This window comes from Nannospalax galili, unplaced genomic scaffold, assembly GCF_000622305.1.
Source record: "Nannospalax galili isolate Female #2095 unplaced genomic scaffold, S.galili_v1.0 scaffold312, whole genome shotgun sequence".
NCBI classification, from domain to species: Eukaryota; Metazoa; Chordata; class Mammalia; order Rodentia; family Spalacidae; genus Nannospalax; species Nannospalax galili.
Window position 1 is genome coordinate 7,372,137 of NW_008335967.1, and position 20,992 is coordinate 7,393,128.

The 20,992-nt window shown below is 38.1% G+C and overlaps 1 protein-coding gene and 1 pseudogene across 2 annotated transcripts in view; one reads left to right on the forward strand and one right to left on the reverse strand.

The window, feature by feature from the left end:
• Positions 1 to 20,992, forward strand: part of Ptpn12 (protein tyrosine phosphatase non-receptor type 12) — an 82,292-nt gene that overhangs the window by 9,719 nt on the left and 51,581 nt on the right. For both annotated transcript variants that reach the window (XM_008830777.3, XM_017797555.2), the window contains exon 2: positions 20,241 to 20,349. In XM_008830777.3, the coding sequence (XP_008828999.1) occupies positions 20,241 to 20,349 (109 nt within the window). The remainder of the gene's footprint in view (positions 1 to 20,240; positions 20,350 to 20,992) is intronic.
• On the reverse strand, positions 6,994 to 8,055 carry LOC103732223 (annotated as a pseudogene).

Genomic DNA, 20,992 nt, shown 5'->3' on the forward strand with positions numbered 1-20,992 from the left:
TGTCTTTTCTTCCCAATTTTCATCCCTTCACCCTCTAACCCCCAGTAGTTTTGTTTGTTTCTTTGTTTTTGGACCTTTGAGACAGGGTTTTGTAACAAGCAGTCCTCTAACTCAGCTCCTGCCTTAGCCTGGTAAATGCTGGGTTTATAGGCGTGTTATCCCATCCAGCTTCTCTCCCTCTAATTTTATAATTCTGTGCTAGTTCACCGATTAATCTCCCCAACCTCCTTTTCCTTAACCCCCAGTAGTTTTGTTTGTTTCTTTGTTTTTGGACCTTTGAGACAGGGTTTTGTAACAAGCAGTCCTCTAACTCAGCTCCTGCCTTAGCCTGGTAAATGCTGGGTTTATAGGCGTGTTATCCCATCCAGCTTCTCTCCCTCTAATTTTATAATTCTGTGCTAGTTCACCGATTAATCTCCCCAACCTCCTTTTCCTTTCTTTCCTCCCTCACCTCCTCCCCAACTGGAGATTGGAGCCAAGTTGTCACCAATGCGAGTCAATTTATTACTGAGTTATACCTCCAGACCACTGTGTCCTAGTTGAAAGGCCTGTTACTTTGCCTGGCATTCCAAAGCTTTCTTAACAGTCTCATAGTACCCTTCCAGTGTGTATGCTTTGCAGTATGTATTCTTTCATCCTTCTAAAATAAGCTATTTTCATGAGTGTACCTGCTAAATGATTTAATTCTTGGCTTATCCTGTGGTGTACTTTTGAGCATTCTTTTTGTATTTTTAGAAATCAAAAGCTTTCCTTTTATTAGACTAGAACTATGAAATCAGAAAATTTGAAAATTTTGTTTTGTGAGATAGCCTCAATTTGTAACCTAGACTGGTCTCAAACTTGCACAGCAGTGCTGGAATTACAGGCCTGCACTACTATACCCAGAAAAATTTAAATGTAGAATGATTTCAGTGTGTTTACTTACCCTTAAGTGCAGAAGCAAAAGTGTAATTAATTCCCACTTTCTGAGATAAGTATTTTAATCCAGTTGATCTTAAAGCACTTGTTCTCCACTACAAAAAATTGATTTTTAATACCATATTGGGGAAAAAGCCTTTCACTAGATTCAAACTGAAAATTTACTAAAATAAGCTAAGTGATCTGCAATTGTTCTAAATTACCACTCTTCTACAAAAGAGGTGAACTTCTCCTTCAGCATTTTTTAAAAGAATTTTTTTAGATTTTGTTCACTTTTAATTGTGTGTGTATGTGTAATCTGTCCAGGAGAGTGCAGGGAGACCAGAAGAGGGCATCAGGGCTGGAGAGAAGGCTCAGCTGTCAAGAACACTGGCTGCTCTTATAGAGGGACCCGAGTTTGGTTCTCATCACCCTTATGGCAGCTAACTTCAGGTCTAGGGAATCTGACACCCTCTTCTGACCTCTTGAGGGCGTGGCACACACATGGCACACTTACATGCAAGCAAAACATACACATAAATTAAAAAAAAAAAAAAAAAAAAAAACAGAAGAGGGCATCCTGAAGTTGGAGTTGCTCGTGATTATGAGCCACCTGATGTGGGTGCTGGGAACCAAACCTAGGTCCTCTGCAAGAGCAGCATGTGCTCTTAACCGCTGAGCCATTTCTCCAGTGCCTCTTTCAGCATTTTTCGTATTCCTATAATAGTTCACTTTTTTTAGAGTCATGCAGTTTTACGCTGACAATCTCCTCTCTGAAATCACACAAAAATCGTGTTTCCACTTGTTTAATATTATAATGTGTGTTGCTGGCTTGTGGTAGGAAAAAAAAAAGCAGATGCTTTCCAAAAGTTTTTCTTGAAGAATGTGAGATAGACATCATGTTAATATTGGGCTTTGGGACTGTATACTATTTTACATTTCCTGTACTTACTGCTTTTCAGATTTTTTTTAAAGTTATGTAATAATGTGAATTAACTACCCTGGCAGGCACTGAAGGAAGTCAAAGTTTTATTCTTTTCATCCATGGTCTCTATCATCCATTTAATTATACAAAAGACATTTATTGGGCTCAGTAGTTAAGATCACCTGTTGCTCTTGCAGAGGAACTGGTTCAATTCCCAGCACCACATGGTGCTAACAACCACCTGTAACTCCAGCTCCAGGGGATCCAGTACTTTTTTCTGGGCTCTGTGGGCACCGGGTACACAGGTACACGTACATATGCACATGCAAACTCTCATACACATAAAAATAAATAAATTTTAAAAGAAGATATTTATGTATTGGGATTTATGAGTACCCGTCATGATAGAGGCACTGTGCTTAGAATTGGCAGTTGCAGATATGGCAGTTAGGGAGCCCTAACTATGAATAGATTTGTCAGAAGCAGTAATGTGTTTTCTTAGGGGCAGTATATGGTCTTTAGGAAAATTTGTGAACCCTTTGAAATTTATATCTTAAGTTTTTGTGTTAACCCATTTTAGGAGAAAGGAGGCGTATAGCTCTTAGATGTCCAAGGGTTTGTGTCCCTAAAACTCTTCGAACATCTACACTGGTATAAAGATAATAAGCTTTGGAGTTGTGCACGCACTAATTACTTTCTCAGCCTTGCTATGATTATGAGTAGGTTATCTAGAGAAATTGAGACTATGATCCCTACCTTGACATACCAAGATAATATGTATGTAAAATGCCTAAATAGTGCTTAGAATGTTGTCAGTGGTAATTGAAGATACTATGTATTGCTCCCATGAAAAATTATTCAAGATTTAAACAAGAGAACCAGGAAAATGTAGATCTGCCTGAATAGATCAGGGACAGTTTCAGACTATATTTAAACTGAGTTTTAAATTATTTTTTAATTTATGGAGGGGGTGCATCTTGTGGAGGTCAGTTCTCTTCTTCCATCATGTGGGTTCCAGGGATCAAACTCAAGTCGTCAGACTTGGCAATAAGTACTTTTCTACCTATTGAACCATCTTGTCAACTCTAACCTTATTCTTGAAGGAAGAGTTTCTCAAGTTAACTAGATATATATAAAAGACATTCAAAATGTGGGAAACAGCCAGGCATCGTGGCACACATCTTTAGTCCCAGCACTTGGGAGGCAGAGGCAAGCAGATCTCTGTGAGATCAAGGCCAGCCTGGTCTACATAGAGTATTCCAGACCAGTTGGGGCTACAGGGAGACCCTGTCTCAAAAAACAAAACAAAAAAAATATGTAGGAAACAACCCTTTCAAAGATAAGGAAGAATGGGGTTGCCATGTGTAAAATAAGCAGATACCTAAATAATAGATGGTATTTTGGAAGGGAGACCACTTTAGTGGGGTTTCAGTTGAATATGAAATTGGCCTCTCTATTCTTGAATGTCTTGGTGTCCTAATATTAGAACATAGTTGTTTAATTTGACATGTGACCTTTCTTTATTACTTTTATTTTATGTATGAGTGTATTGTCTGCATGTATGTACATGCACATGTGCCATACAGTGCCTGTGGATGTCATAAGAGGGTGTCAGATTCCCCTGGAACTGGAGTTACAGATGGTTGTGAGCTACCATGTTGGTGCTGGGAATCGAACCCAGGCCCTCTGCAAGAGTAGCTGGTGTTCTTAGCCACTGAGCCATCTCTCCTACCCCTGTTTTTATTATTTTTTGAGACAAGGTCTCACTGTGTCTCCCTGACTGGCTTGGAACTTGCCCAGTCTTCTGAATACTGAGATTACAGACATACATCATCACTCCCAGATTAATCAGTGTTTTTAAATTTGGAAATTTTTCTTTAACTTAGATATATGAAGTATTTTTTCTCTTTGCACAGTTCTTAGATCAATGCTTTCTTATTTGCAGGGCTAAGGAATTTGCTCAGGAGGAGAGTCCTTGCCCAGCATGCAGAAGGACCTGGGTTAGATTCCCTTCAGTATCATGAGAACACAAAACGTTTGGTTTTTGTTTATGCTTTCTTAGCTTTTTTGGTACTGGGGATTCAACCCAGGACTTCTTGTGTGATAAGCCTGGATCTGCCATTGGGCTGTATACCATTCCTACTAGCTCAGTGTTTTTTATTGGCTTCTTGTCAGATCTAATAAAAATACTCCATTTTAAAATTACATTTCAGGAGCTGGAGAGATGGCTCAGTGATTGTTAACAGGGCTTATTACTCTTGCAAAGGACCCCGGTTCAGTTCCCAGCTCCCACATCAGATGGCTCATAATCCCCTATAACTGTAGCTCCAGGGAATCTGACACCCTGTTTTGGCCTCCATAGGCACATACACATGTGACATACACATAAAAATAATCAAACTAAATCTTTTTTAGAATTATGCTTGAGGGCTGAGGAAATAACTTAGTAAAGTGCTTGCTGTATAAGCATGAGGACCTGAGTTTGAGTCTCTAGAACCTACATTAAAATCCAGGTGCAGTGGTGTGCACCTGTAATTCCATCTCTGGAGAGTTGGAGACAAGAAAGATCCTTGGAGCTCAGTCACCAGCCATTCTTCCCAAATCAGTTCAGTAAGAGACCTTGTGTCAAAAAATAAGATAGAAAGCAGTGAAGAGGGTACCCAGCATCAAACTCTGGCATCCGTGGTCACTTCTACTCCTTTTATAACTCGGGATATCACTAACAATTTCTATAATAGTTTGCCCATTTTCTCCCTAGAATTATTAAGGTAGGATATAAATTGAAACTGAGAAATCTTAGAAATTCATTTCAAAATAATAATTAACCAAGATTATATATAATGTTTTTGTAAGAGAGATTTTCTAAAAGAAAAATTTAGTTAGGAAAGTAACATCGTTTTGTGAATCTCTTTAATGTTTGACTTAATAGAAATAGATTCTTAGCTATGTTTATTTTGTATTGATCATCTAGTTTTACACAGTTTAGTTGGAAAGGGCAGAGGTATTTTATTCATCTTTTTGAGTTACTCTTTAAAAACATTGGTCTTAGATTTTGATTTTTTTTCCCTTTTTTCTTAGATTTTGAGTGGCTTTTGTTTTTCTTTTTGTTTGTTTTGCCTATGCCTAATTTTGAAATGTTATCTTTGGGAAAATATTGATTAATATGAGTTCACTGTCAACTTCTAAATATTAACACATTTTATTTGTAATATAAAATAATCATGTATACTAATACTACTTCATTGGAAAGCTTGTACTGGTGAATTGTGTGTGTGTGTGTGTGTGTGTGTGTGTGTGTGTGTGTGTGTGTGTGTGGATGTGTGTGTGTGTGTGTGTGTGTGTGTGGGTGGGTGGATGTGTGTGTGTGTGTGTATGTGTGTGTGCTCTGCATTTAACATTCCGAATTTTTGCTTAATCTAATGACTTTGTTTCCTTTGAAGTTATAAGCTTATTTACAGAGTTTTAAAATTTTTTTTTTATTTTATGTGTATGAGTATATTGCAGCACATATGTAAATGTGCTCCCGTGTTGTGCAGTGCCCATGGAGGTAAGAAAAAAAAGCATCAAATTCCCCTGGAACTGGAGAATGGTGGTTGTTAGCCACCGTCTGGATGCTGGGAATTAAACCTGAGTCCTCTGCAAAGAGCAGCCAGTGCTCTTTAACTACTGAACCATCTTTCCAGTCCCTGCTTTGTTCAATTTAAAGAAAATGTCTGGGGTGGAGGTTTTAGAATAATTGTCTAACATGTGTGAAGCCCTAGATTTGGTCCTTCGCACCGGCATGGGGGAGGGGATGGAAAGGGGATGTCTAGCAGATATCAAGTTAGGATATAAAAACGGTATTCCATGGAAAAAGTGGCTAGGTTGGTTTGCAAATAAAAATCAGCCTAGGCCTCCCTTGCATTATGATTTTAGGCATGTGCTACCACACCTAGCCAGTTCAAAATAGTTTTTTCTTTTGAGATTTCTTATTTAGCACATGTATTATTTATTTATTTATTTAGTGTTGTGATAGAGAATGAGCTCAGGACCTTGTGTGCCCTAGACAAGAGGTGATATTGAGTGGTAGCACTGAGCCATACCCCTAGGCTACATGTGTTATTTAGGAATGTGTTGTTTAATCTCCAAGTATTTTGAGATTTTTCTAGCTTTCTGTTTTTGACATCTTGTTTAATCCATTGTGATCTAAAAACCAACATTGGGTAATTTTCATTCTTTTTTAAAAAATATTTTATTTATTTTATTTTATGTATATGAATGTATTGCCTACCTGTGCATAAATGCACCTGTGTCATGAAATACCTGCAAAGGTCAGAAGAGGGTGTCAGATCCCTTGGAACTGGAGTTAAGGATGGTTGTTAGCCACCATGTGGGTGCTGGAATTTGAACCCAGGTCCTCTGCGAGAGCAGTTTGTGCTCTTAACTACCGAACCATCTCTCTAGCCCCCCATTCTTTTAAGTTTGTTAAGGTGTGACTTCTGGCCCTTTATTCGGTATGTCTAGGTGAATAGTCCCTGTGAGCTTGAAGGGATTATGTATTCTGCAATTGTTCAGAAAGTAAATTGTTGGTATCAGTTACATGGAGTGAATTGATGGTGTTACTGGGTTCAATTATGTCCTTACTGATTCTCCTTTTTTTCTTTCAGTTTTGCCTTATATGTTGTGATGAATTATTGTTAGTCACATACATAGATTGTTATCTCTTCTTGGAGATTAACACGACCACTTTCTTGATTCACATTATTAGCATTATATGTCTTTTTTCTCCCCATGATAAAAACCTTGCCATTTAGATTCACCATGAAAAAGCAATAACCTTGGCTAACCACTGTGCCTTCCTCTACCTACCTATCTGCCTTCCTATGCATGTAGCATAACCCAAAGTTGCAGCTCCACACAAGTATAGTAGGAAGAAATGGCATTAAATGAACTCAGCCTCCTCCGTACAGAATGAAGCAGGATGAACAAAAATATATTTTTGAACACTTTAATTATGCTCTTATCTTTGGGTAGAGTCAGGGCAGAGACAGAGACAGAGGCATGTTGAGGTCTAGGGATCTCTTAAAGATCAGAATCCACCTGAGGAGCACCCAAAAGGGGGCTATCCATAAGGAGATAGGACTGGCTAGGGATGAAAGTTTTTCTCGGTGTGTAAGTGAGGGTATGGGAAGCTAAAAGTCCTTTCTCTTCCTTTCCCCCATGTCTTCTCTAGTTCCCAGATAGTGGGTATGGAGCTTCTGAGAGAGAACAGACTCATTCTCCCAGAATTTCATCTCATTCCCAGAATTTGCAGCAAGATGTGAGGTGGATATCTTCCATGGTTCTATCTGTCCCTTCCTATGCTCTGATCTCCTTTCTCCTCTTGTGAACACCAGGACTTGCAGGCTGTCAGACAATGATACAATTCCCTTGACCATATCGTTCTTGTCCACCATCACCAGATAGAGACCCTCTGCTTCCACCTACCTATTGATGGTTTCCAGAGTTTCTTGCAGGTAACACTTGAGAACACCCTCAAAATGTGATCAGTGTTGTAGAGCTTTCATCTAGATTGTTATAGGTCTTTTCTGCTGCCAAGTTGATCACATGAAACTTGGTAGATGTCCACCACATGCTATTTCTCATCCAATGACTGGCAGGGTGAAGACTCAGTGCTTACAATGATGCCTAGAGCCATATAGATGGGTTGTAGTATGGGTCACAGCAATATTGGAATACACGCCAATCTGTAGCCCTTCCAGAGGCTTAGACATGAATTCTGGCTTGGGGAATTCAGTGATAAACAATTTGAGGAACTTGAGGGTATACTTGTAAGTAAGATTGTACAAGGTATTGACTCTGGGTCAGGATTTTATTTCAAATTAATTAAGAGATACTGTCAAACAAACTAGCATTCAGAGAAATGCAGACAAATAAGTGGCTTAAAGAAGCTCTGCTGATATACTTCCCTTGGAGTTTCTGCATTGTGTTCTTCCAGCCCATAGATGTATACTAAGGCTGACTTACAGTAGCAGTATAGGATATTGATTAAATCAGTGGTGGTCAGCATACTCAAAAGACTTTGCTTCTTATCATTCCACAAAGGGGCAGGCAACTCATACACCATTAGTTACCAGAGTAAAGAAAGTTTTCTTCACTTGTAGGAAAGCATCAAATACAACCAACTTGGAGCTCAAGGCACAGTAGCATAGAGACTTCATGAAGAGGATATACATACTGTTGTTCATTTCTGGGGTCTCAGCTCCATCCCAAGCACCCCATGGTTCATCTTTCCTGTATCTATTTGCCTCTTCCCTTTTTTGAGACAAAATATATAGCTCAGGTTGACCTACAACTCAAATGGCTCAGTCTCCTGAGTGCTGAGATTATAGGTGTGGTCACTATACACACTCCCAACATCCATTTGTTTTTAATCTTTATACCTTCTTATTTAAAATGAATTTCTGTAGTCAGCATATAGTCTTGTTTTTTATCTACTCTGACAGTCTTTTAAAAATATTTTATGCATATGAGTGTAGTGCCTGCATTTATGTAAGTGCACCTGTGTTATGCAATGCCTGAGGAGACCATCAGATTCCCCTGGAACTGGAGTTACTGATAGTTGTTAGCCACCATGTGGGTTCTGAGAACCCAGGTCCTCTGTAAGAGCAGCCAGTGCTCTTAACTGTGAGACATCTCTCCAACCACTTTCTTTTCTTTTTTGAGACAGGGTTTTCCAGGGTTTTCTGGCTGGTCTGGAGCTCCATATGTAGACCAGGCTGGCCTCAACTCAACAGAGATTTCCCCCCTGCCTGTGCCTCCCCAGGGCTGGGACTAAAGGCATGCACCACCAACACCCGACCTGTTTCTTGGCTTTTTTTTTTTTTTTTTGGTCTTTTTTGAAACAGGGTCTTCCTGTAGCCCCAGTTGGCTTGTAACTCTGTGTAGACCAGGCTGGCCTCAGACTCGCAGAGATCTGCCAGCCTCTGCCTCCCAAGTGCTGGGACTAAAGGCATGTGCCACCACACCTGGCTGCTTCCTGGCTTTTAATTGAGCACATTATTTGATCCATTTTCTCTCTTTTCTATCAGAGAGTTTATCCCATTTCTGTTCAGTCCTAAAACAGTGCCTAGCATAGTATAGGTTAGGAAAAACTGGTGTGAAATTAGTTGTCGTAATGGTGATAATTCAATCTGAATCTTAACCTTTTATTCTGAATAATCTGAGCCCAATAATGAGCTTTGGTTGCCTCTTGATTCTTGGCAATTTCATAAAAGTATTTTCACAGAGTTGTAATGGAAAAAAAAAATCAGAGGACTAGTGCTTATCAGGAAGTGTAGTTTTTCTCTAAAGTGTTTGGTCTGTTGACCACAGCTTTGTGGCAATCTGGGTTTGCCAAAAATAAGTATTTTCCATATAGTGGCAAATATACATTGGACTCTTTTCAAAAAAAAAATACAAAAAATGACATCCTGTGGTGTATTTGTTTTGGCAAAAATAAATATGAAGTCTTTGGGCTATTAATTTAGGGGTTGTCTTTTTTTTAGGTGGAGGTAGAGAATTGATGTTAATGTATAACAATGGGCTTTGATGTTCTTAATTTTATTAATGATGGGTTGCTTTGGTCTCCAATGATGACTATGGTGAATATTTTTTTGAGGCAAAAGCAAGATATATAGGCTTTTTTGTTGCTCAAGACAGTGTTTCATGTAGCCCAGGTTGGCCTCCAACTAACTCTGTAGCTAAGACTTGCTTTGAACTCTTAATGCTCTTACTTCCATACCCCAGGTGCTAAGATATTATAGGCATGTGCCACCATAATGAGATTAGATTACTTTTATTTAATGCCTAGAGTTTGGAATTTCTGAAAAGTTGTTGAGGATAATGAAAGATAACTCTTAGGAGTTGGGATTAACTTGGAAAATTGGTGGACTCTGGTTACATAAATTAAATGGGTAGAGAGGCATTACAAAAAGTAAAATAAAAGTGCTGATAGAAGAGGTGAGCCACGGCCCTGTGAATTGGAACAAGAACAGACACATTTCTGTTCCATTTACTGTGTTAGGTAATTTTTCATTTTTTATTAATGTTTTCAATAAAATTAATGCATATGGCCAAGATATTTATTTATTTATTTAGAGAGAGAACACATCATGGTGCACATATGAAGATCAGAGGACAGATTTGGGGAATTGGTGCTCTCCTTCCATCATGTGGATCCTGAGGATTGAATTCAGGTCATCAAGCTTGGTGGCAAACACCTTTACAAATCAAGCCATAATGCTGACTCAAGATGGCAAATTTTTATTATCCTTCTAATTTAAATGATACTCTACTTTTATTTCCACAGACTATGGTTGGAAGAGGCTAAACTTTTTTAAAGTTTGTATTTCCATCTAGACACAGTTGACATGTGTCTGTAATCCCAGCACTGTCCTGGAGACAGAGCATTTATTTCATGAATTTTGGTGATTGTGATTGGTTTTAATAGAATGTGAGGCTGTGACCTATGTCATCATCAATGTATTACTGTTGTATTAAGGATGTTACATTTGTGCATATAAATAATTGTTGGTATGCTGAGACATGTCCTAGATTACAAATACATAGAACTATAGGTAGAGATTAGGGAGCAGTTTGGAAAGAGGTGGATGATGGGATGTGTTTTCCAGTACTAGTCTCAGGAAATGTTTCAGGATGATTTATTCTGATGCAGTAAGAAGCAAGAACAATGGAATGACTGAAGCATGGAAGTCGGCAGGAGCAAAGCACAGAATACTTTTTGTTACCTAAAAGACCTTGAGACAAACTCCCTTCAGAGCTATGTCTTTTAATACTTGTCAGTCTAATCTAAATGAGTTTTCGGGTCAAAATCTGTTCAATAATTATGAAGAGAGTTAGTTATATATTAGAGATCAGCCAACAAGACTTAATGGTGGTAAATGTGAGATTTTAAAAAAAAGAAATCAAGAATGACTCCTAGGGCTGTGACTTGAGCAACTGTTGAGTGTTGGTGCTATTTAGACATGTTGTAGATACCCATATAACATTCAGTGATAACCCAAGAGACAAGTAGCTGCTGCTGTTATGGAACAAATCAGAGACCAACAGCCGAAGTCAGATGAGGAAAGGAAGTTTAATTTGATTCTAGCGGGACTGAACCCATGGATAAAAGGAATTAGACCCTTTGTTCCCCGGGGGGGGGGGGGGGGTGGAGGGTTTTTATACTCATGTGAGCAATGCAAGCAAAAGGTACATAGCATATTAATGGTAATTAAGTAAGATAACATAGGGCTAGAAAGGTAACGGAAATGTGAAAGCCTTGGGAAACAGAGTCTTTGTTGCAAAAATGTGATAGCTTTGGAAAACAAAGACTTCTACCCTGGATAACCACAGGGGGCAGGGGAAGATTCCTGTTTACTTCCCCATTTCTATCTCCAGGCTTTTCCTGCTCCAGAATACTTAATTACCATCACATTGCAAAAGCTCTTAGCATCTGATATACTCTTCTATTTCCGTAGTACTGTTTGACTGTGGTGATTTAACAAACATTACACAATGCATTCTTTTTTTTAATATTTTATTTATTATTTTTATTTTATGTGTACGAGTGTATTGCCTGCATGTATGTGAGTGCACCCGTGTCGTGCAGTGCCGCGGAGGTCAGAAGAGGCTGTCGGATTCCCTGGAACTGGAGTTAAGGACATTTCGTCGCCGCCATGTGGGTGCTGGGAATCGAACCCCAGTCCTCTGCAAGAGCAATCAGTGCTCTTAACTGCTGAGCCATCTCTCCAGCCCACACAATACATTCTTAATAACTTCAGTAATTAAATGAAAACAGTGCAGTTTAAATGAACAGTGACGTCGTTCTACCCTTCTAAACACTTGTACAGTATCTTAAAAGAGAGTAATATTACATGCCACTTTAAGAGACCTTAGAGCAGCTTGTTGGTTTTGTGAGCTTAAAAAATGAAGAGAAAACTGTTTTGGAGCTTTAAAAGACAGTAAGTATTAAGACTCAAATTTTGCTTGCACACACACACACAAGAAAATTCTAATTTAGGCCAGTGAAGAGATGGCTAAATGGGTAAGAGCATTTGCCACCAAGCCTGACAACCTGAGTTTAATCCTTAGGACCCACATGATATAAGGAGAAAATCAGCTCTTAAAATTTTCTTTTTGACTTCCACATGTATGCTATGGCCTATGCTCTGGCATGCATGTGCACACACAAATAATGTAACTTTAAAAATTCTAATGTGACATGAGGCATGGTAGTGCATACTTGGAAGCTGAGGTGGAAAACCACAAGTTCAATGACAACCGGAGGCAAACTAGAAAGACCTTACCTGGAATTTTTTAAAATGTAAGGGCTGTGGTAATAGCTTGGAGTTTGAGCACTTAAGTAACAGTCATAATACTTTGGATTTGCTCCCCAGTGCCACCAAAGAAAAGGAAAAAATGGGTGGAAAGAGGCAAGAAAAACACACACACACACGAAAGAATGCTGATACATTAAAAAAAATCCTCACTTGTTTTTGAAGTAACAATAAATAATTCTTGGATTCGTCTGTTTTTAATGTTACTTGCTTTGCATTAGATATTAGTCTATGAAGTCCAATAAACTAATTCAATTTTTGCTGTTGGTTTTATAGTTTAGTGGGGAGATAAATTATTTCATAATTAGTAATAGAATGATGTTATTACAGATGTACTGAAGGGGACTTGAACAACTGTTAAATAGGGAAGAGTCAACAGAAGAAAAAATTGTGAAAATATGATGCTCAGGGAAGGAAGGTTGTGGTTGTGATCATCAGTGATCTGCATAGCTGAAGCATTGTGTTCTAGTGAGAGAATTGTAGAAAGACTAGAGAAGTTTGGGAGATGGTTCAGTTGGTAAAATGCCTGCCATTACAAGTATGAGAAACTTGAGTTCAGATCCCCAGCACCCATGTAAAAAGCCAAATGCAGAGCACACATGTTGCCAGAGTTCTCTCTGGGTCTCTTGGGCTATCAGGCAAACCATATAACATGTCTTTACGTACATTTATTATTATCGTGGGAGGGTGACTTACAAAGAAACAAACACTCAGTGCCTAGCTCTGCACTGCCCAGCTCTGCATGGAGGCTCAGAGCCCTCCATACCAGATCACTCCCACGGCACCCCCATAGTCAGTGCTAGCTTTCGCCCATGCCTCAGGGGCCAGCAGTCTAGCCCCAGGTCCGTAAATGCCCCCACTCACCAGGTGTTCAGCTTGTGGCTCCCATCCCAGGATGGCACCACAAGCCCCTCCTTCCATGGCTAACTTTCCACAGCAGGCCCCACCCCTTGGAGGAACCAGGACCCCTGGGGAACACAACACATCTATAACCCGTAGTATGGTGGTGAGGACAGACAGATCTCTAGAGGTTACTGGACAGTCAGTATAGCCAAATTGGTGAGCTCCAAGTTCAGTGAGAGACTGTCATGAAGAGCAATAGAGGAAGATGTGATGATGTACATGTGCACATGTACACAAGTACACAAATATATACTTACATGTACACATGCAAAGCCATTAGGAAATAATTCTGTGGCATACATATAATTTTATTATTTTTAAAGGTAAGAGCAGGGGTAGGAGTATAGCTTAGTGATACAGAGTGCTTGCCTGGCATGCATGAGGCACTAGGTTCCATCCCCAGTACCAAATACACTAATTAGGAGTTTAAGATGAAGATAAATTTGCATTCTAATGAAATGGGTATGCTTTTTTTTTAACATTCTATGTGTGTGTTTTTACAGTATATATTGAATTTTTGTGCATTTTATGCATTTTAATCATATCTAGACTCCCCCCACTATCTGCATACACTCCCAGACCTCCCTGACATGAGATTTCATGCATTCTTGTCATATGTGTTAAAGCCTATCAAGTCAAGTTTGTGTAGGTGTGTCTTCATCATCTGGGGCCTGGTCAGCCTATCTAGTGTTACTCCCTTAAAGAAGACCAACTCTTCTTCAACCAGCAGTGATTAGCTGCCAATAGTTCCCCAGCTAAGGTTGGGACTTCTTACCCATTACTCCAGTTCTATGCTGGGTTTTTGTCAGTTTGATTTTGCAGTGGGTCTTGTGCATGTGCATGCTGTCACCATTGGTGTAAGTTCATATGAGCCAGTTCACAGAAGCCTGGAAGATTCTATTTCCTTGTCATCATCTACCACTACCCTGGCTATTACAGTCTTCCACCTCCTCTTCCACAGTGGTCCCTGAGCCCTGGGTGACAGGTTTAATATAGGAGTCCTGTCCAGGGACACATACTCTGCAGTCTCTTATTCTCTACATTTTTGCCAGTTGTGGCTTTCTGTGTTAATCACCCTCTGTTGCATGAGGAAGCTTCGCTGGTGAGAGCTGAGATGCATTAATAGATTCTCTACCCCCCTGTTCTGCTATGTTCTGTGAGCCTTAGGTGTAGAAGTTCCATTGTAGATGTGTCACTTAGGACCGGGCACCTCACAGACACTTATTCCCTGTTTGAACAGTTGTGGAACTCTGTTAATAGTCTCTATTGATTGCAAAAAGAAGCTTCTTTGATGAGTGGTGACTGGCATACTTATCTGTAAATATAAGGCTCCATTTAGCATACAGTAAGAAATTACATTGGTCTAGGGATCTGTCAGGTGTAGATTTTTCTCTAGGATATATGACCTCTTCAGCCATGTGTATTTGGTTGTGTGTTAGTTTTTATTGTCAACTTGACACAACCTATAGTAACCCGGGAAGAGGGAACCTCAGGAATTTCCCACATCAAATTAGCCTCAGCCATGCCTGTGGGAGATTGTCTTGATATTGATATGGGAGGACCCAAACCACTATGGGCAGCATCCTGCCTAAGCAGTTGGGTCTGGGCTATATAAGAAAGCTAGCTGAGCATGAACCAGAGATTGAGCCAGTAAGCAGAGTTCTGTGGTTTCTGCTTCAGTTCAGCTTGAGCTCCTTCCCTTTATGATGACCTGTGACCTGTAAGATAAAATAAACCCATTTCTCCCCAAGGTACTTTTGATCATGGTGTTTATCACAACAACAACATTGAGTGAATGTGTACATGTGTACATCATTCCTACATATGTGCTACAGTATACATGTAGAATTCAAGAGAACAACTTGCAAGAGTTGGTTCTCTCTTCCTACCGTGTGGGTTCCAGGGATTGAACTCTTGTCAATCAGACCTGGCAGCAAGAGCCCTTAGCTTCTGAGCTATCTCACTAGCCCATGCTTTTTGTTTATTTGATTTTTTTTTTTTTTTTTTTTTTTTTTTAAAATAGGGTCTCTCACTAAATATGGAGCTCACTGATTCAGCTAGACTGCTAGCCAGCAGGCTTTAGGGATCCCCTTCTGTCTCTGCCTCCCCAGTGCTGGGATTATAGACATGTGCCACTGAGTCCCACATAACATGAGTTCAGGGGATCAAACTGAAGTCTTCATGCTTATGCAACTTTACCAAGTCATTTCTCCAGCTCCTCAAACACCAATTTTATTTTCTTTTTGGCCTTTTTGAGACACATTTTCCCTGTAGTTCCAGCTGACCTGGAACTCCCTATATAGATCTATCTCTACTTCACAGAGATCTGTCTGCCTCAGCTTCCCCGAGTGCTGGAATTAAAGGCATGGGCCACCACACCTGGCTAAACATTAATTTTTAAAAATTATTTATTTTTATTTTATGTGTATGAGTGTTATGCCTGCATGTGTGTAAGTATACCTGTGTCATGCAGTGCCCACAGAAGACAGAAGAGGGTATCTGAGCCCTTGGAGCTGGAGTTATGAACAGTTGTTAGCTACCATGTGGGTGCTGGGATTCGAACCTGGGTTTTCTACAAGAGCAGCCAGTGTTCTTATCCACTGAGTCATCTCTCCAGCCCTAAACACCAGTTTTTAAGGTCAAACTGTAGGCCAATACAATCCAAAGATAGACTAATTTGGTATTTACTGCTGAATAATAACAATAAGAAAATATCAGAAGTTTTTGTTTTCTGTAATTAAACCATTTGTTTCTGTAAGAACTTAAAACTTTGCCTGTACCATGAAAACACCACAGTCTATCACATATAGTAGTCTCAAATCTGAGTTGAGATGTTTTAGACAGTGTTTGTGTTACATGGTGTGAGCGCATACACAGTAGGGAAGGTGCATGTTCTATGTACAGAACCAGTGCTTCAGTGAAACCACCTGATGGCACCTCAGCCAAGCACTGCCAGAAACACCGCAGATGTTATGTATTTGATTTTAATTCATTTTTGGTCGTTGTACCTTCAGAAACCTTGTTCTGTTGCCAGATTTTTCACAACTACCACATTCAGTTACTTGAGCCCAGTAGAGTTTAAGTGTTTTATAGGATAGAGAAATGATTTAGAAGCAACTTGTAATTTCCCTGTCTGCCATTTATCAGAACAGTTTAATGTAATTTCTGCCCTTTGTTTCCGTAGCTTGTGTTTTCCCTTTTCATTGTTACTCAGCTATGATAGCCTTTCTTCTCCCCTCCCAAGCCTTTTTTGTCTTTCAAAGCTGCATTTTTTTTATTACTAGTTTCTTCCCCGATTTCCTGATAAGTTTCTGAACATCTTTCTCAAAATCATTTGATGCTGCCAACCTGTACAAAATACAAAGGAGCTGAAGTTGGAGAGATGGTTCAGGGATTAAATGCACTTGGCTGCTGCACTTGCAGAGGACTGGGGTTCAGATCCCATGCATATAAGTAAAAATAATTTTTTGACAGTCTCAGAATTAAATAATTTTAAAAGTACAAAGTAACCTAGTAATTGCTGAAAATCAACTTCTGTTCCACTATGCTAATTAATCAGTATTAGTTCTAAAGCTTAGAGAGAGACCTTATACCGGCTGTTCTCAAAGCGTGGTCAGACAGACAACAACAACCACAAGGTAAGTTAAAAAGAATAAGTATTCTCACTTAATTTACTCCAGACCTACTGAATCAGAGTGGAGGTGGGTCTCAGCACTCTGGCCTTCCAAATGATTCTGAAGTCAGCTCAAGTTTGGTACATAAACTGCTTTACACTGTGCAACAGTTCCAAGCAGGCAGATTGACCCAGAATATATCTCTTTTTGGTGTTCAGTCTAGAAAAGGTTTCAAAGAATTAAATAAATCTGAAGCAACAATAGTTAAAGGGTTTCAAAACTTGGCTAATAGTTAATACCCATTGAGCCATTTTATGTGCACCAGAGTCTTTCCTATATGTGGAGATCTTATCTCCATTTTATAAAGGTTGTGACATTGGGCTAAATATGTTCATTGTCATGCAACTAGGAAGTAACAAACCAGAATTTTAATCACACAGCTAACTGCAAAGCTGACTTTTTTGGGTAGGAAGTAAGATTCTACTTAGATTTTTTTTAATACATCTAGGTAGTGCTTTCTTGTTGATGACCTTTTTAAAAGTGCAAAACTAAGTTTAACTGTGTTTTATATTGCATCTCTGATGGATGTATTTCGAAGTATACTATTTTATGTATCTTTAATATATCTATGTGTGTATATGTGTGTGTGTGTAGTAGCCCCTGGAACTCACTTTGTAGACCAGGCTGGCCTCGAACTCACAGAAATCTGCCTGCCTCTGCCTCTCAAGGACTAGAACTAAAGGTGTGCAAGCCCACGCCCAGCTTGAATATATATTTTAATATATACAGAATTTTACATTTTTTAGTGCAGTGAGAACTTTTTAATACGTGTGTATTTGTGTATGTGTATATATATATACATATATACATAAAACATTTAATGACTAGATCAAGATGAGTATACTGTTTGTATACTCTTATTTTCATAGAACATTCTTCATTTTAAGATTAAATATCTAAAAAATTCCATGGTATGTCAGGCTTTAAGAAAACTAGATTAATAAAAACTCATATTTATGACAGGTATTCTTCAACATTATATGAATACTCAATAACTGTCACATAAAGCAAGAAATGCTTGACATATTAACATTTTATAATTAAATTCAGCCCATTTTTCAACTTTGTAGTTAATTTTTTTAGTGATAGTGACCTAAGTATATTTCTTCCCCCCCAGTGTTTCTGTGGTTGTTTAATATTTAATATATTGAGGTACTGTAAATATCTGAAAGTACGCCTTCAGATATCCAGTCTTTGAGCAGAGAAGATAAATAATTCTGATCAAATATAGAAGATTTTATTAACATGGAATACTAAAACAATCTTTCTGCTTTTCCCACCAATTTTCTTTTACATTTAACTTTGGAGGCAGGCAATATATTCATATAGCCTAAAAAGCATGAAGAAACATTTAATAATCTTCCTATCCATTTCCTAGAGTTCCCATTTCTCTTCCCCACAGATATAAGCTTTGTTACTAGATTTTTTTGAAGCTTTATTTTATGCACAAGTAGAAGCAGACATATTTTAAATTCTTTTAATACTAATAATGTATTTATATACACTGTTGTGTTCTTTACTTTTTACATTTAGTATTTTTGATATATTGCTAAATTTAAAATAGAACATCCTTGTTTTCTAGCTGTATCTATCATACATGATTGGATGAGTGAAACAGATTTATCCAGTTCTCCATTAATAAACTTTTATTTGTAGACATTTGCTATTGTGAATGCTATTGTAATAAATAACTTTGTGCATACATTATTTCACATATGTGCTAGTTTTATCTGAAAGGCACATGTGTAGAAATATAATTACTGCTTTAAGAAAATAGGTGCATTTGTGATTGCCAACTTTGCTTCATAGTGAGGTGGGTTGTTAATGTTCTTTTCCAACAATGTTGTGTTGAAGTCTGATTACTGTAGCCCAGGTTGATCTGGAGTTCACAATATTCCTGCAGTCTTCTAAGTGGTGGGGTTACAGGCATATGCTATTTTACACCTCTGTATATCTTGAGAATTTTATTATCACAAGAAAGGTCACCATAAACTTGGGAAATTTTACTTTGACATTGTGCCAGTGTACAGCATGATTTTTCTTAAAAATGTATATTCCTGGGGCTGGAGAGATGGCTCATTGGTTAAGAGCACTGACTGCTCTTGCAGAGGACTCGGGTTTGATTCCCAGCACCCACATGGCGGCTAGGAACCATCCTTAACTCCAGTTCCAGGGGAATCCAACACCCTCTTCTGACCTGAGGCATTGCACGACATGGGTGCACTCACAGACATGCAGGCAATGCGCTCATACACATAAAATAAAAATAATAAAATTAAAAAAAAGAAAAATGTATATTCCTATATTCAGTTCTAAATTTTTGATAAAACTTTATCTTTTTTTCAAACTACAGCAAAAAATTCTGTATGTAAGTGCCTATTTGTAAAATTATTTAAAGTAATATAACAAGGAGAAAAGATTCCTTTATTTAAATTCTGTGATTTAAAAAGAAATACCACTGGGTGGGCATGGTAGCACACACCTTTAATCCCAGCACTCCAGAGGCAGAGGCAGAGGCAGGTGGAGCTCTGAGTTCAAGGCCAACCTGATCTACATAGTGAGTTCCAGGCCAGATGAGACTACAGGGAGACCCCGTCTCAAAAAAACCAAAGGGAAAAAAAAAAAAAAAAAAAAGAAATGCCAACATGAAAATTCTTAATTGCTTGAGTGTCAGCATCACAAATTGCAAAAATAAACTGGTGAGAAGATTAAGTTGTTACCAGACTTGTTTCATTTCATTTGTATTTAATAATTGAGTAGAAAAATCAGAATGGGTTCAATATGTCTTTAATTCTGAAAGAATGTAGACGTCTTTGAAATTAATTTTTAGAAGTGTAGTTGAGTAGAATTTAAACAATCCACAATGCCAACTTTCAGTTCTGTAAGCAGGAAGTGCTTATTACTGACAAACAGAAATATTCCAGCCCAAAGAACATCCCTACTGCCATATGTGGTAAGAATTTGTCACTCACCCACAAACCACTTCTGTAATGCAATGAATAAGCAGAATTAGTCTTTGTTGGACTTTTCTAATTCACTGTGAAAGAACTTTGTTTTGCAGTGTTTTATAAGTAATTATTACCTTTGCCTTGGAGAGAGACTAGCACATCGTGGGCATTCAGGGGTTATGCAGAGAAGAAATAAAGAAACCTGTACATAATTCCTTTGATTGGGATTTTAAAACTTGGTTATTGGGACCCTTAAACACAGAAATGCATTCCCAGCTTATTAGTAATATCCTTAAATTACTTGTAGTTGTTCCCTTTGCTGCTTATTTGGAATAAATATCTTATATTTGCACTTACTCTAAAAAGAAATTATTCTCAAGGTTAATTTTTAAAGAAATTAACGGCTTAGAGGAATAAGTGAATTAGTTGTAAGGAATTGTTGACAGAATTCAATTAAGAACTTTTTATGAATCATTAACATTTTGAAAGTATCAATGTTTCTCTAAACTTGAATTTTATTTTCTTGTATTTTAAGCGATTAAGAAGATTGTCTACCAAATATAGAACAGAAAAGATTTATCCCACAGCCACTGGAGAAAAAGAAGAAAATGTTAAAAAGAACAGATATAAGGACATACTTCCATGTAAGTTTGAAATGCCCCTGATAAAGCAAACAGAAATAATAACTAGCCATTTGTAATCTCACTAGCTTGATTCCTGAATTTAGTCGTTAAGGAGGCAGTATTAATCTTTTTCAAGATAACACTACAAAATAATTTATAGCTGTGCTTCTTAGAAGCCTTTCCTTCTCATAGTAGGTTTTTATTTTACCCAAAAAAGGGTAATATAGACAGTTGGGATAATTTCTTAAAGTGTTAAAAATACTGAATATTTATTATCTGTTCACAGAAGAATCTTAATTCACTATGCATGAAAAAAATGGACCGTAAGATGACTCAAAAACTTATGTGTTGGCTATTCTCAATAGACTGTATATCTAAGCATATGTCCAAGGTTGATAACATAGTCTCATAATGTTATAATTAGAAGCTAGTATAATTATCTGACAAAGTAACTTTAAGTGCACGCTTGAACGAGTCCTCATTTTATACAATAAAAATATTGCTTTGAACCTACTGCCTCATAAAGCTGCCAGTAGTCTTTCTGTTCTGGTGTCTTGAAGTGTCTACATTTCATAACACCATTTCCTTAACTCTGTCCTTCTTAAAACTTCTCTCTAAAACCTCTTTGATAATGTTTTCAGTAATCTATTAAGTGACCCCACTA